General features: G+C 43.1%; 1 protein-coding gene across 4 annotated transcripts in view; it reads right to left on the bottom strand.

Annotated features, from left to right (window-relative positions):
* Window positions 1-6,778, bottom strand: part of SLC9A8 (solute carrier family 9 member A8) — a 68,365-nt gene extending 61,587 nt beyond the window's left edge. For 3 of the 4 annotated variants that reach the window (XM_060284945.1, XM_060284947.1, XM_030839047.2), the window contains exons 1-2: window positions 6,695-6,778; window positions 4,618-4,796 (exon numbers count right to left, since the gene is read on the bottom strand). In XM_060284945.1, the coding sequence (XP_060140928.1) occupies window positions 4,618-4,796; window positions 6,695-6,708 (193 nt within the window). In that variant the 5' untranslated portion in view covers window positions 6,709-6,778. Of the gene's footprint in view, window positions 1-4,601; window positions 4,797-6,694 lie in introns of those variants that run through there. The other variant, XM_060284948.2, reaches the window with a different exon arrangement.
* Window positions 6,779-15,755: the final 8,977 nt, after the last annotated feature.

Here is a 15,755-nt window from a genome sequence, read left to right as displayed (position 1 = left end):
TGCTCTAAACTATCAATCTGTGATGTTATTTTATTATAAATATTTAGCCTAGTTAGAAAAATCCTACATTAAGTACTAACAGCAAGAAAAAAGTTCCAATGCATTAGTACATGTAACCAATGAGAACGCCTATTGCCTAAAAAGGCAGGCAGGTAAGCACATAAGTAGACAGAAAATTGATCTAAGGAGTGGAATCAGTTTCTGCTCTTTCTTTGCACCAAGCTGGATGAAAAAAGTTTACAGTTTCTTCTCATAAATCACACAACTATTTGCAGCTTTAAGAGTAAAAGAGAAAGCTCTATCAATGGAGAGAGCTACATATAAGAATGATCAATGCCAGGGAATGGTCTTCAGCTATAAAAAGAAGGAGATCTGCAAAGACAACCCATAGAATCGGAGAAAATATTTTTAAGTCATATGTCTGATAAAGGTCTAGTGTCCAGAGTATATAAAGAACTCTGACAACTCAACAACAAAAAGACAACACAATTTTAAAATGGGCAAAAGACTGAAACTGACATTTCTCTAAAGAGATGCAAATGGCCAATAAACACATGAAAAGATGCTCATCAGCATTAATCATTAGAAAAATGCAAATCAAAACCACAATGAGGACATCCCTGGTGGCGCAGTGGTTGAGAGTACGCCTGCCATGCAGGTGATGAGGTTTCGTGCCCGGGTCCGGGAGGATCCCACACGCCGCGGAGCGGCTGGGCCTGTGAGCCATGGCCGCTGAGCCTGCGTGTCCGGAGCCTGTGCTCCGCAATGGGAGAGGTCACAGTAGTGAGAGGACCGCTACCGCAAAAAAACAAAAAACAAAAACCAAAAAACAAAAAACCACAATGAGAAACAAAAAAAAACAACACAATGAGATAAAACTTCACACCCTAGGCTATAATTAACATAACAAGTGTTGACAAGGATGGAGAGAAACTGGAACCCTTGTGCATTGCTGGTGGGAATGTAAAATGGTGCAGCCTCTGTGGAAAAGTTTGGCAGTTCCTGAGAAAGTTACACATAGAGTAACCACTTAACCCAGCAATTCCACTTCTAAGTATGTACCCAAGAGAAATAAAAACATATGCCCACATAAAAACCCGTACAAAGGGGCTTCCCTGGTGGCACAGTGGTTGAGAGTCCGCCTGCTGATGCAGGGGACACGGGTTCGTGCCCCGGTCCGGGAAGATCCCACATGCCGCGGAGCGGCTGGGCCCATAAGCCATGGCCGCTGGGCCTGCGCATCCGGAGCCTGTGCTCCGCAATGGGAGAGGCCATAACAGTGAGAGGCCCGCATACCACAAAAGAAAAAAAAAAAAAAAGTACAAAAATGTTCATAGCAGCACTATTCACAATAGCCAAAAGGTGGAAACAACCCAAATGCCCATCAAGTGATGAATGGATAAACATAATGTGGAATATTATTCAGCCATAAAAAAGGAAGGGAATTCTGACACATGCCACAACATGGATGAAGCTTGAAAACATATGCCAAGTGAAAGAAGCCAGACATAAAAGGTCACATATTGTATGGTTCCAATTGTATGAGATATTCTGAGTAGGCAAATTCCTAGAGACAGCAGAACAGTGTCTACCAGAGACTGAGGGGACGGAATGGGGAGGGACTGCTTTTAATAGGAACTGGGTTTCCTTTTGGGGTGATGAAAATGTTCTAGAACTAGATAATGGTGATGGTTGCCCAGTACTGTGAATGTACTAAATGCCACTAAATTGTGCACTTTGAAATGGTAAATTTTATGTTATGTTTATTTTACCACATACACATCCTTTTTCTTAAAAAAAAAATGAGGTAGATACAAAAAGACTAACATGGAAAGATGTCCAAGACATTCTGTAAGATGAAAAGGCAAGTTATAGGACCTACTTATATTAAAACAAACTCCAAACTATGTGTGCCTGTTGGTGTGTATGTGCTTACGAATGTACACATGTATATATACACATACAAGTGCATGTTTTCAAGTACACTTGGGAAAAAACAGAGCAAGAAGGGACAAAAACTTCTGTGCCATATGGAGGGTATGAGTACAAATTAATGTTTCCAATTTTTCATGCCTGAAGTTTTAATTACAGAAAATATATTGAAACATAGGCATGTCAATTTTAACAACTCCATTAAATTTAATGGCCCATAAAATGTGTCAAATGATGCTAATAGTTAACTCTAAGTCAATAATAATGACTCACTATTGTCTCTGTGGAGTCAAAGATCAGCAAGGGTTAAGTGTAAGTCAACTGATTTCAAGCTTCTAAAAGTCAAAAGTAACCAGAGTTTTGGCATCCTTTCCATACAAAAGTTACAATTTCATTTGACCTGACTAAAATAGTAAACAAAAGTGGTAAATCTGTTCCAGGTTATGAGTTCCTGAAGTCTAGAATAATCTATGGACTATTTCCCGCAATTCACTAGTCTATATATTTAGTGAGCTGGCAAGTTACTTATTAACAGCCATTTTATTTTTCTTTATCAGATTTACACTGTTTGGACACATAATCACAAATAAATATACAAGATACTTAATAATTTGTTGATATACAAGAACAGAGGGAAAAAAATGCCTTCAAATTTACTTAGAAAGCATTCCACTTTTCTAATGTATGCTGACCTACACATAAAAAGTGGAGATACCAACTCAACTGATTAGGTGAAAACTGAAACCATCTGACATCAGTATGACTCTAAAGTATAGGTTTGATGATCTGTTTGAAGAGAAGACAATCCAATAGAAATATTCAGCACTACTAAATACAGTTCAGCCCTTTTTGGCCTCAAAGAGGCCAAAAGTGGGCAGGATTTTGTCTGGATTAAAAAGCACATCATAAAAACCTGTTTTGTGATCTCGGGCACAAGCTAATCCTAGACGCTCCACACCCTGAAAGTTACTTTGAAAGCCTTATCTTTTTCACCCTCCGGTGAAAAAAGTGATTACAAAACAGAAGTTTTTTTCCCCAAGGCTTGCCTTTTATATTCCCTAACATATCATGCTGACAACAATGTAAATAGACTAATAATACTCTTTCAGGTTTAAGGATTCAGGTACTAAAGACTTCTTGATCAAGGGAAGAACTGCTTTTCTTCTTTGTATTCAACTACTGTAACAAAAGGAAAAAAAAAGAAAACAAAACAAGATTCCTTGATTGTTAAAGTAATCCCCTAGAAGTAGAATTCAATTACACCGAAAGAGTAAAAAATTATTTGGGCATATCAAATCTAAATGGACATTGTACACTTGTGGTTTGTGTACTTTTTCAGTGTACAACTTAGAAGTTTTTTAAAAACTATGAAAGACAAGGATGAGTCCTGGGATTTTAAATAAAATTAGTATCTTATTAAAATTATTTAATTAACAGAGTCTGACTAGAAGTGTGAAAGAAGTTACACTTTTCCTCAAAAAAGCAGTCCTAATAGCCATCTATTATGGCTATGGAAATACTCTGCACTTTTCCATTTTTTTGTACCTTCCTTTCTTATGAAAAGATCTAATCAGAAATATGACTCAGTATCATTAAAGAGAAGCAGAAAATGTAAACGTTCCAACTTCACTCTTCAAACAAGAGTTTGGAGGGTCATATTTGAAGCTATTTCTTCTTTAGCTGATCCCAAGTGGTTGTGCAGTTTCAACTGGTCTTCTGGTCTAAAACAGGTGTCTACTGTCCATAGTCTCTGGGAGGCAGCTAAGTTACTGCCTTTTATCTAAACTTCTTGACCAATGTCTGGCAACCTGGATATTAGCCTCTAGTCTCCCCCAAACCAGGTCTGTCAATAATTTAACCTCTCTGGGCCTAAATTTCTTCACCTGTTAAAGGAGGAAGTCGAATAAAATGAGATTTTCAGTTTGAGAGAGTGAATCTGTTTAAAGAAAAACATTATATAGGTAAATAACAGCACAGGTGGTACACAGATATGGCAAAAGTCATGACCATGGTTAATAGGAATGACGGAAGTTAAGGAAAACAGTGTGCTAGGGCAAGAGTGTGTGATCTTTTACTCACAGCAAACCTCTTAACTAAGTAAAATTTTACGTGGAGGCCTAATGGGTACGAGGGACAAAATGCTGCTCTGGTCAGAAAGCTGGATGCTCTGCCATTTCAGGCCCCACCCCACCCCCTGCTCCCACCGCCACCTACACAGAAACACACAGAGACTCTCAGGAGCGGAGTCTGAAATACACTCAACTAGATGTTCAAAGTTCTCTCTAGAGCAAAAATTCTTTAATTCTTCCTTTCAAAGGATGTCTAAGATATATAAAGGGCTCTTCAGAATTGCTCAGCTCAATGATTTTATAAAGAAAAAGGAGTACCCTGTTATGATGTTATGAACAGACTGATCACTGACCCTCAGCGTTTGAAGTGAAAACCAAACAGGAGGAAGACTTGACCAAGTCAACAGTGGTTGACACGGGGTTGACCACACAGACAGCACACACAGACACTCGCAATGCCAGATGATGGTGTCTCCGCACGCACTCACCGAGGGCCGCACTCACCGCGGGCCGCACTCACCGAGGGCCGCACTCACCCCGGGCCGCACCCACCGCGGGCCGCACCCACCCCGGGCCGCACTCACCGAGGGCCGCACTCACCGAGGGCCGCACTCACCGAGCACCAGGAGGCTGAAGAAAATGGTCATGCCGCTCGACTGCTCCTCCTGCTGAGCCTGCTGCCCCGTCTGCACCGGGAGGATGGGCTTGGCGGGGCTCGGGCGCACCAGTTTCGTAGTGACCGCCAGGGTGGTGTGAAGGGTGACATTGAAACCTTCATGAGTTGTATTGGGGAACCTGTTGGAGAACATAAAAAGCAGCGGAATTAGACAAAGGAAAAAGGGCTCCGAATTACCAACACACACAAACCAGACAGAGAACTTCGGCACGGAGCCTGATGGGATTCACAACCCTTGCAACCAAGAGGCAGGCCTTGGAGAGAAACTGATTAGGAAGATTCCCTCCTGCTGCAGCACAAGGGCACCAGTGGCCTCAGGTACTCTGAACGCAAACACTTAGAGGACAGGGACAAGGGGGAATCAGGACCGGTGTAGAATCAAAGGCTGCCTGCTCTTTGGCACTTAATGGGGGATTTAAAGGGAGGCAAACTGGAGTCTCATCATATTCCAAGGTCCAACATTATTTACTAAGTGCCTTATTTCTCCAGTTTACATTCTTTTCCTTAGATGGTATCTGCAAGCTGAAGAAGCCACTGAATTTGCCCAGTTGTTGATCTGGTCAGAATGCTCTACCCTACTTTACAAAAACCTTCTCTGAGTTCAAAAAGCCCAAATGTAATCCCCTCTGTAATCCCCTCCTCCATACTACTGCTGTGTTCCTCACACTATCTCCTCACACTGTGTTGGGATTGTAAACTAGCACGATATTGACATAATGACCACCATAACTGTGATTATAACAGCTAATGTTTTTTGAGTACCGCTTAATTCCAGGAACCAGGTAACATACCAAGTCTCATTTAATGGGCATAATAAGCCTGAGGTGGACACTACTACTTTCTCTTTTTTACCCATGAATAACAAGCTCAGAGAGGTTGCAAAGCTTGGCGAGTATCAGTCAGTGGCAGAATCAAGCTTTAAGTCCAAACTTGAAATCACTGAGTCATACCACCTCTTTTGCTTTGTGCTGCTGAGGCCCAATTTAGTGTCTGGGACACAGAAGATGCTCAATAAGTAATGTGACTAAATGAAATGACCACCAGGCCAAAAGACATGCATGAAAAGTTGTCAGGTGAGGAAGTCAAAGTTCAACCATGGGGTTGGTTCCTTGTTCATTTTCACATACTCATTCCACAAATATAGATGGGGCACCTATAACACGCAACAGACTGTGCCTGGCAGGTATGTAGATGGACTAAGAGTGGTCCTTCCCCAGCAGCACCAGGAGGACAGAGGCACCTTCACCCCCCTTTATCTCATCTTGTACAGTTAGCTCCCTTGCTCTCCACACTCCAGCCATCCTGCCGTTCTTTCTGTCCCTCAAAAAGGCACTAGGCTCTTTCTTGCTCCTGGCCTTTTGCACCTTTTGTTTCCTCTCCTATCCCTCCTTCTGGTCACTAAGGTTTCATGTGGCACGTCACCTCTTCCCGAGAAGCCTCCCACACACCAACACCACTCCGTTTCCTCCAGAGCACTGAAATCATCTAGTCTATTTATGGTCTTCTTTTTCCACTAGAATGGAAGCTCCCTGAGAGCGGCTCCTGGTCGGCCTCCTTCACTACCATGTGACCAGGGCCTGAAATAGAGTAGATGGCCACCAGTTAACGAATAAATGAAACTCACTGAAGGAAACAGATGTGAAAAATAGTCATTACAATGGAGGAGGTGACTGGCTACGTAAGGGGTGCAGCTGGGGGACTTTCTGGAGGCAGCGAAGCGCTGCGTAATCAGCGGATGCGAAAACTAGGAAAGTGAAATTTGTCTTGCGGTTTCCGCAAGACGGCTTTCGAGACCTATGCTGGGCAGCCGATCCCTAGCCAGAGGGTCCAACCTCTAGGAGGCTGCACGGCCCAGGCCCGTCCCTCCAGCCCTCCTCGCAGGCGCCGGCATGGTCAGTCCTGGCCAACCAGCACAAAGAGCTCCGCCTTATGGGGCCGGAGGGCGGCCTGAGGTGCTCGCAGTCACCCGATGGGGCCCAGCCCTGCCGCCTCCGCCGCCCCGGAAAAACCCACTCACTCCTCTTCCGCCATCTTCTCCCCAATCCTGCGGAGCCTCCGAGACCACCGAGCCGCGGGGCTAGCAGGGCCCGCTTTTGCTTCCGGCTTCCGCTGGAGGCGCGGAACGGGGGGCGGGGTCTCGGCTGCGCAAGGGCGGCACTTCTGTCCTTTCGTCTCTATGGCCCGAGGGTGGGAGGTCTTCCGGGAACGTTCCGAGCGTTTGTCGGGCCTGAGTCTTTTGACCCTCCGGCCCTAGGAGATTCCAGTTTTTCCCTTCCACAGGGTAGGGACATTTTGGGGGAAACTCCTGTGAGGTCACTGTGACTCACCCTGAAAGCAAGCTCTTTCTTCTCAGTGTCCAGGAATTCGCCATGCTGAAATTGGGAAGGAAGCTTCTAGCGTAAGCTGTGCAGAGGGACCCCAGATGTATACTTCCCCAGGCTCAGTTTTCCCCAGCTGTGAAGAGGCCTAGCCACCTGGGTTTAGCAGAATCGTGCGGTATTCTGTCTGCAAACATTTATTGAGTTCTGACCATATGCCTATCGTTAAAATAGGTGATGATGATCTAGGGATAGATTGTTCATTAATTTGTTCATTGTCTCAACAAATACTCATTAGACGCCTATATGAGCTTAGCAGTGGTCTGTGGGGTTGGGGATACAGGAAGGAACAAGGTGAGTTTGGAGGGGTAGGAAGAACCCCATCGGGAGAGCTGGTACACTGTTATGAGGCCTTTGGGTTTGACACCACCTCTGCTGCTACCTCCCTTCCTGGTCGAAACCATCGTATCTCAGCAGCTGTGATAGCTGCTTAAACCCTCTTTCTGACTCTGCTATTGTTCTTTAAGCTTTTCCACACATCGGCCTCAGTGATCCTTTTGAGCTGCAGTCATGCCGCTGCTCAAAATGTACACTGGCTTCCAATCTCAATCTGAGGGAAAAAAAAACTTGGAGAATCTCCAAGACTGAACCCTGCCCCCTTACCCCCGTGAGGTCAATCCCCTCTTCTCCTCATGCACACTTTCCACGATGGTCACAGTGGCTTCCTCGGGGTACCTAAAACACACCAGGAACACTTCCACCCATGTACTTGCTGAGCCCTTAGTCAAGGATACTCGGCTCCTAGGTTGCCCCTTGGCTCCCACCTTTCCCACTTTTGGGCTTTTTGTTTACCCTTTTCTTGTCCATTATACCTTCTCTGACCACCTTGGGTCTAAAGCGCAAGCCCTCTTCCCTTCCCTCTGTGATTCCCCTACAGAACACTGAACATATTAATAGTACGTTTTACTTATATATTCGTTTATTGTCCTTCTCTCCATGAGAATGTAAACTTCTGAATGCAGAAGTTTTGTTCTCTGTTTTATCTCCAGTGCCTGGAATAGTATCTGGCATATAGTAGATACTCAAGAAAAAATGATCCTTGAATAAATAATCCATTTTGAGTTTATTTTTGTGTATGGTGTTAGGGAGTGTTCTAATTTCATTCTCAGAATAGGAGAAAATATTTGCAAATGAAGCAACCGACAAGGGATTATCTCATGCAGCTCATGCAGCTCAATACCAAAAAAACAAATAACCCAGATAAAAAATGGACAGAAGGGCTTCCCTGGTGGCACAGTGGTTGAGAATCTGCCTGCCAATGCAGGCGACACGGGTTTGAGCCCTGGTCTGGGAAGATCCCACATGCCGTGGAGCAACTAAGCCCGCGTGCCACAAACTACTGAAGCCCATGCGCCTAGAGTCCAAGGTCTGCAACAAGAGAAGCCACCGCAATGAGAGGCCCGCGCACCATAACCAAGAGTAGCCCCCGCTCGCGGCAACGGGAGAAAGCCTGTGGGCAGCAACGAAGACCCAATGCAGCCAAAAGTAAACAAATAAAATAAAATAAATTAAAAAATGGGCAGAAGATCTAAATAGACATTTCTCCAAAGAAGACATGCAGATGGCCAAAAAGCACATGAAAATATGCTCAATATCACTAATTATTAGAGAATTGCAAATCAAAACTGCAAAGAGGTATCGCCTCACATCCGTCAGAATGGCCATCATCAAAAAAATCTATAAACAGTAAATGCTGGAGAGGGTGTGGAAAAAAGGGAACTCTCCTACACTGTTGGTAGGAATGTAAATTAGCACAGCCACTGTGGAGAACAGTATGGAGGTTCCTTAAAAAACTAAAAATAGAACTACCCTATGACCCAGCAATCCCACTCCTGGGCGTATACCCAGAGAAAACCATAATTCAAAAAGATACATGCACCTCAATGTTCACTGAAGCACTGTTTACAGTGGCCAGGACATGGAAGCAACCTAAATGTCCATCGACAGAGGAATGTATAAAGAAGATGTGGTACATATACACAATGGAATATTACTCAGCCATAAAAAAGAACAAAATAATGCCATTTGCAGAAACATGATGGACCTAGAGATTGTCATACTGAGTGAAGTAAGTCAGACACAGAAAAACAAATATCATACGATATCGCTTATATGTGGAATCTTAAAGGGTACAAATGTACTTATTTACAAAACAGAAGTAGAGTCACAGATGAAGAAGACAAACTTATGGTGACCAGGGGATAAGAGGGGGAGGGATAAATTGGGAGACTGGAATTGACATACACACTACTATATATAAAATAGATAACTAATAAGAACCTGCTGTATAGCACAGGGAACTCTACTCAATACTCTGTAATGGCCTATATGGGAAAAGAATCTTAAAAAAAAAAAGTGGATATACGTATATGTATAACTGATTCACTTTGCTGTACACCTGAAACTAACACAACATTGTAAATCAACTATACTCCAATAAAAATTAAAAAAAAAAGTTGTTAGTTAACTCCAGAAGTGTTAGGAAACAGAAGGGTTTTGAAAAGAGGAGTGCTGTGGAGACCTGGGGGCAGAGGCAAGGATGGACGATCTCAGACCAGCTAAGAGGCCTTTGCAATAATCTGGGCGAGAGCTGAAGGCACTTTGGATTAAGTTGATACCACGGGTATGGCAGGAATGGTTAGACTGTGGGTGGTTATTGAAGGCAGGGTTTGCTGATGGACTGTGGTCCTTAAAAGAAAGAGAGGAGTCAAGGATGATGTCTTCTCCTTGAGGAGAAGAGCTCTGTCTGGCTCAAAGCCAGAGTCCTCTGCCACGCCAAGACCTCTTAAGGCTGTTGTCAAAGCTGAGAGAATGGGCTCTGTGGGTGTGGTGCTGGGCTATTGTTTCCTTAATTCCTTACATTTCTTTCAGGAAGAGATTATCATCAGTGGTAAACTGAAGCACAGAGAAGTCAAGCCACTTGCGTGAAGTCACACAGCTGGCAAATATTGAGTCTGGGATTCAGGTACAGAGTCTTTGGTTTTAACCAGTATCCCCTGTTGCTCCTCACTGCCTTAATTTCTCTGGCTCTAAAATGGGACTAACAGCCTACTTTCCTCCATTAGCACAGAGCCTGGCAGGAATGAACTGGCCCATAAAGGATTAAGAACTGGGTTCTCTCTGAGCCACATTCATTAACTGAGAGCTTGAGACTGTCACTCTTTTTCCAGCCTCAGAAAACCCCACCTGGCTGGAGTCGGGCCCCCCTGGGCTGGAGGTAGGCTTCCTTGCATTGGGCTACAAGCTGTGGGTCAGTCAGGATGAAAGCAGGGCACTGAATTCATCGAGGGCTGCCCCGTTCTCCCTGCCATGCCACAGATCCAGCTGTCAGGGCCAGATCTGGGCTTTGTGCCAGTCCTGGACCTGCTGCCAACAGGGGGGCTGTAGAACACCTGCTCTCAGGACCGTGAGCCAATCCCAGCCCTCCTCACCTATTCCTGGGAACGAATCTAAAATCCCCAGTCACTGTCCCCAGGAAGGCAAACAAAGTCTTTCAACATGCAGTTCCTGGGTTCATGTGCCATGCCAGGCTGAGAAGGGGCAGGCTCTTGTGCCAGGCAGTTTTGGCTCTCTACCCCGACTCGGGACCTGTGGGCTCTGACCCTGGGACACCACAGCACCCTCAGAGCCTCAGGGCCCCATCATAGTTTTGACAGAGCCCCTCTTTGGAAGGCTGTTGTAAGATTAGAGAGAAAGCTTTTGCCTTGGTTCTCTGATCTCTGCCCTCTTACCCCTAATCTTCCTCTTTCCTGCCATTCAGGTCTCAGTTTAAATGTCACCTCCTCAGGGAGGCCCTCTCTGACCACTCAGTCTAAAGCAGGTGTCAGCAAACTTTTTTGGTAAAGAGCCAGACAGTAAATATTTTAGGCTCTGTGGGCATTCTGATCTGTGGCAACAACTCAACTCTGCCATTGCAGTGGGAAAGCAGCCATCGAAGATTTAAATAGGCATGGCTGTGTTCCAGTAAAACTCTATGGATATTGAAGTTTGAATTTCTTATGATTTTCACGTGGCACACAGTGTTCTTTTTATTTATTTTTTCAACCATTTAAAAATGTAGAAGCCATTCTTAGCTCACGGGTCATATGAAAACAGGTGGCAGTCTGGATCTGGCCTGCCGTGGGCTGCCAACCCCTGGTCTAGTCTTAAACGTAAGTGTTTCTGAGACACTTATAACTATCAGATATTTTTTCCCTTCTTCCCTCCCTCCTTCCTTTCCTTCCTTCCTGTGTTTATCATCCGTTTCCCCCTCTAGGATATAATCTCCTTGAAAGCAGGGAGCTTGTCTCCCTCTCTCTCCTTTCTTCTGTCCTTTATCTCTTCCAACATTTTTTGAACACTTTGTACCAGACATTATTCCAAGTGCATTATGCTCAGTAATTTATTAATCCTTTTAATAACCCTGTGAGGTACACTGATTAGCCCAATTTCACGCATGTGGAAACTTGAACATCATTCCGTTGTTCCCAGAGTTTAGAAAATGCTGAAGGTGTCAACAAAACAGGGTTACCAATGAAAACTTTTGAACAAATATGATATTTCATATTTTTTTAAAAAGGGAATCAAAGTGGTTACCATCAAGTGGTTATTAGTCAAGGTTCAATCAGAGAAGCAGAACCAACAGGAGATATTTATCAAGGGATTTATTGCAAGGCGTTTCCCCAAAACAACACAGATTTATTATAATTCTATAGGTTAGAAGTGTCATGGGGCTAAACTCAAGGTGTCAGCAGGGCTACATTCTTTTGGAGGCTCTAGGGGAGAATGTGTTTTCTTGCCTTTTCCAGCTTCTAGAGGCTACCCACATTCCATGGCTTTTGGTCCCATCCTGTATCTTCAAAGCCAGCAATGGCCTCACTCCAACCTCTGCTTTGATCATCACTTCATTTCTGACTCCGACTGTCCTGCCTTCTTTCCTTTATAAGGAGCATTGTGATTACCTTGAACCCACCCAGAAGGATCTCCCTGTCTCCAGGTTAACTGATTAACAACCTTAATTGCCCCTTGTCATGTGACATAATACATTTACAGGGTCCAGGGATTAGCATGTGGACATCTTTGGGAGGTATTACTCTGCCTCCCATGCCATGGAAAAATAAGTTCTGTGTTGGCTTTCCCTGTATTTTTTGTTATCATTTAGCATTGTGTCATATTCATTTACACATGGGGGAGAGTTGGGAATAATTTTTTAAAGCCTGTTGACATTAGTGTTTTAATCTGGCCCTGGCCACTTAGCAGGTAATAAGCACTAGAATTACCAGGCACAAATGAAAAAATTGGGCTTGTAGAATTCAGTGGAGTCAGGTGCAGTAGGTACTGCTGAGAGATTTTGTGAAAAAGTACAGATTCCAGTCCTATTACAGACCTGCTGGAGCTTGGGCATGGTGCCTGGGAATCTGAATTTCTGCTTGGCTCTCCCCTACCCTTACCAGACTCTGCTAGTGCCTGCTCATACCGTCTTGGAGGGTCTTACTGCTGCCTAAGGGCTTCTTCTCAGCACAGTATAAGCCAGCTGTGCTAGGGAGTTGATGCTGTCAGAGCACCCCTCAACCAGTAACTCGAAAGAGTTGGAGGATAAACACCCCCAATCCTTTGCCCCTCGCGTGGGGCAATTCTGCGGTCATATTCTAGTTTCCTGGAACCCCTCAGTGGGAGTAAGCTTCAGCTGCCCTCAATGGTGACCCACTTGAACACACACACACACACACACACACACACACAAACACACACAGCCAGCCCTCCTTCATATCCTTGGGTTCTGCCTCCTCGGATTCAACCAACTGCAGATCAAAACTATTTAAAAAAAAATTCCGGAAAGTTTCAAAAAGCAAAACTTGAATTTGCTGTGCCCTGGCAACTGTTTACATAGCATTTACATTATGTTATGTATTAAAGTAATCTACAGATGATTTAAAGTATACCAGAGGATATGCCTGGTTATATGCAGGTGCTACACCATTTTATACAAGGGACTTGAGCCTCTATGGATTTTGGTATCTATGAGGGGTCCTGGAACCAATCCCGCCAAGGATACCAAGGGAGGACAGTGTTTGTGTGTGTGTGTGTGTGTGTGTGTGTGTGTGTGTTATGCTTGGATGATATAAACATTCAGGAGTTTAACTTTGTTTTGAAAATCTGCTTTGAGGATATCTCATGAGTTTTCACCCATGATACTCTCATTGTAGTTTCTTCTTTGAGACAAGATTTACTTAGGGAGTGTTTTAGAATTTCCTACTTATTGAGTGTTAAATGTAACTTTTGTTACTCATTTCCAATTTTATTATATTTTTACTCAGTAGTATATACTAAACATTTTCTGCTTTTTGACTTCACAGAGACTTACTTCACTGTCTAATTCATAAACAATTTTTGTGAAGTACACAGAGAATTGGAAAAGTTTATTTTTTATTTTTAGAGTATAGTGATGTTTAGTAACTCATTATTTAAATTCTATAAACATTTAATTTGTTTTTTAGATTATAGAAGGCTTTGAATACATAGGAAATGAAAGGATATATTTGATAAACATTAACATTCTGTATAGTAAACAATGCCAAAAATAACTTTCTTCCTAATTGTATTTTATTTATTTATTTATTTTTGGCTGCATTGGGTCTTCATTGCTGAGCACGGGCTTTCTCTAGTAGTGGCAAGCGGGGGGCTACCCTTCGTTGTGGTGCACGGGCTTCTCGTTGCGGTGGCTTCTCTTGTTGCGGAGCACGGGCTCTAGGCTCACGAACTTCAGTAGTTGTGGCTCGTGGGCTCAGTAGTTGTGGCTCACGGGCTCTAGAGCTCAGGCTTAGTAGTTGTGGCGCAGGGGCTTAGTTGCTCCGTGGCATGTGGGATCTTCCCGAACCAGGGCTCAAACCTGTGTCCCCTGCATTGGCAGGCAGATTCTTAACCACTGCGCCACCAGGGAAGTCCCCTAATTGTATTTTAATAAAAAATACATACTCTTAAAATACAGTTTATAAATGAAACTCTGAACAAGTTTACAATCATATTTTAATTGACGTGTAGTTGATATACAATATTGTGTTAGTTTCAGGTGTACAGCAAAGTGATTCAGTTATACATATTTTTTTTCAGATTATTCTCCATTATAGGTTATTACAAGATATTGATTATAGTTCCCTGTGCTATACAATAAATCCTTGTCACTTATCTATTTTATATATAGTGGTGTGTATCTGTTAATGCCACACTCCTAATATATCCCTCCCCACCTTGTCCCTTTGGTAACCACAAGTCTGTTTTCTGTGTCTGTGAAGTTTACAATCATATTAATTTCAGAGTCCTGAAATTAAGATTGTTTATGTTCTCCCTATAGACTTTAAATATATGTATATATTGAGATATAATTGACAAACAACGTAACCTACACTGACTTCTCTGTCTTCCCTGTCTTAATTCTCCACTTCTGCATCTGGGCAAACTAAGACACTCCCTTCAAGAGTTTTTATGTGAATATCAAAAAAAAAAAAAAAAAAAACACAGAAAAAAACAAAAAAACAAACAACCCAATCCAAAAATGGGCAGAAGACCTAAATAGACATTTCTCCAAAGAAGATATACAGACTGCCAACAAACACATGAAAGAATGCTCAACATCACTAATTATTAGAGAAATGCAAATCCAAACTACAATGAGGTATCACCTCACACCAGTCAGAATGGCCATCATCAAAAAATCTACAAACAATAAATGCTGGAGAGGGTGTGGAGAAAAGGGAACACTCTTGCACTGCTGGTGGGAATGAAAATTGATACAGCCACTATGGAGAACAGTATGGAGGTTCCTTAAAAAACTAAAAAGAACTACCATACGACTCAGCAATCCCACTACTGGGCATATACCCTGAGAAAACCATAATTCAAAAAGAGTCATGTACCACAATGTTCATTGCAGCTCTATTTACAATAGCCAGGACATGGAAGCAACCTAAGTGTCCATCAACAGATAAATGGATAAGGAAGATGTGGCACATATATACAATGGAATATTACTCAGCCATAAAAAAATCTGAAATTGAGTTATTTGTAGTGAGGTGGATGGACCTAGAGTCTGTCGTACAGAGTGAAGTAAGTCAGAAAGAAAAACAAATACCATATGCTAGCACCTATATATGGAATCTAAAAAAAAAAATGGTCATGAAGAACGTAGGGGCAGGATTGGAATAAAGACGCAGACCTATTAGAGAATGGACTTGAGGACATGGGGAGGGGGAAGGGTAAGCTGGGACGAAGTGAGAGAGTAGCATGGACATATATACACTACCAAATGTAAAATAGATAGCTAGTGGGAAGCAGCCGCATGGCACAGGGAGATCAGCTCAGTGCTTTGTGACCACCTAGAGGGGTGGGATAGGGAGAGTGGGAGGGAGGGAGACACAAGAGGGAAGAGATATGGGAACATATGTATATGTATAGCTGATTCACTTTGTTATAAAGCAGAAACTAACACACCGTTGTAAAGCAATTATACTCCAATAAAGATGTTAAAAGAAAATTGTGTTTATGGTAGGGACTTCCCTGGCGGTCCAGTGGTTAAGATTCCACACTTCCACTGCAGGGGTCATGGGTTCAATCCCTGGTCAGGGAACTAAGGTCCTGCATGCCACGTGGTGTGGCCAAAAAAAAAAAAAGAATTTCTTATGGTAATCACACTTGGTAACAACTGCTGAGGATGATCCTGTTAAA

The sequence above is a fragment of the Globicephala melas genome, chromosome 15 (assembly GCF_963455315.2).
Source record: "Globicephala melas chromosome 15, mGloMel1.2, whole genome shotgun sequence".
NCBI classification, from domain to species: Eukaryota; Metazoa; Chordata; class Mammalia; order Artiodactyla; family Delphinidae; genus Globicephala; species Globicephala melas.
Note: the sequence above shows the minus strand (reverse complement) of the source record. Positions and strands in the feature narration are given on the sequence as shown.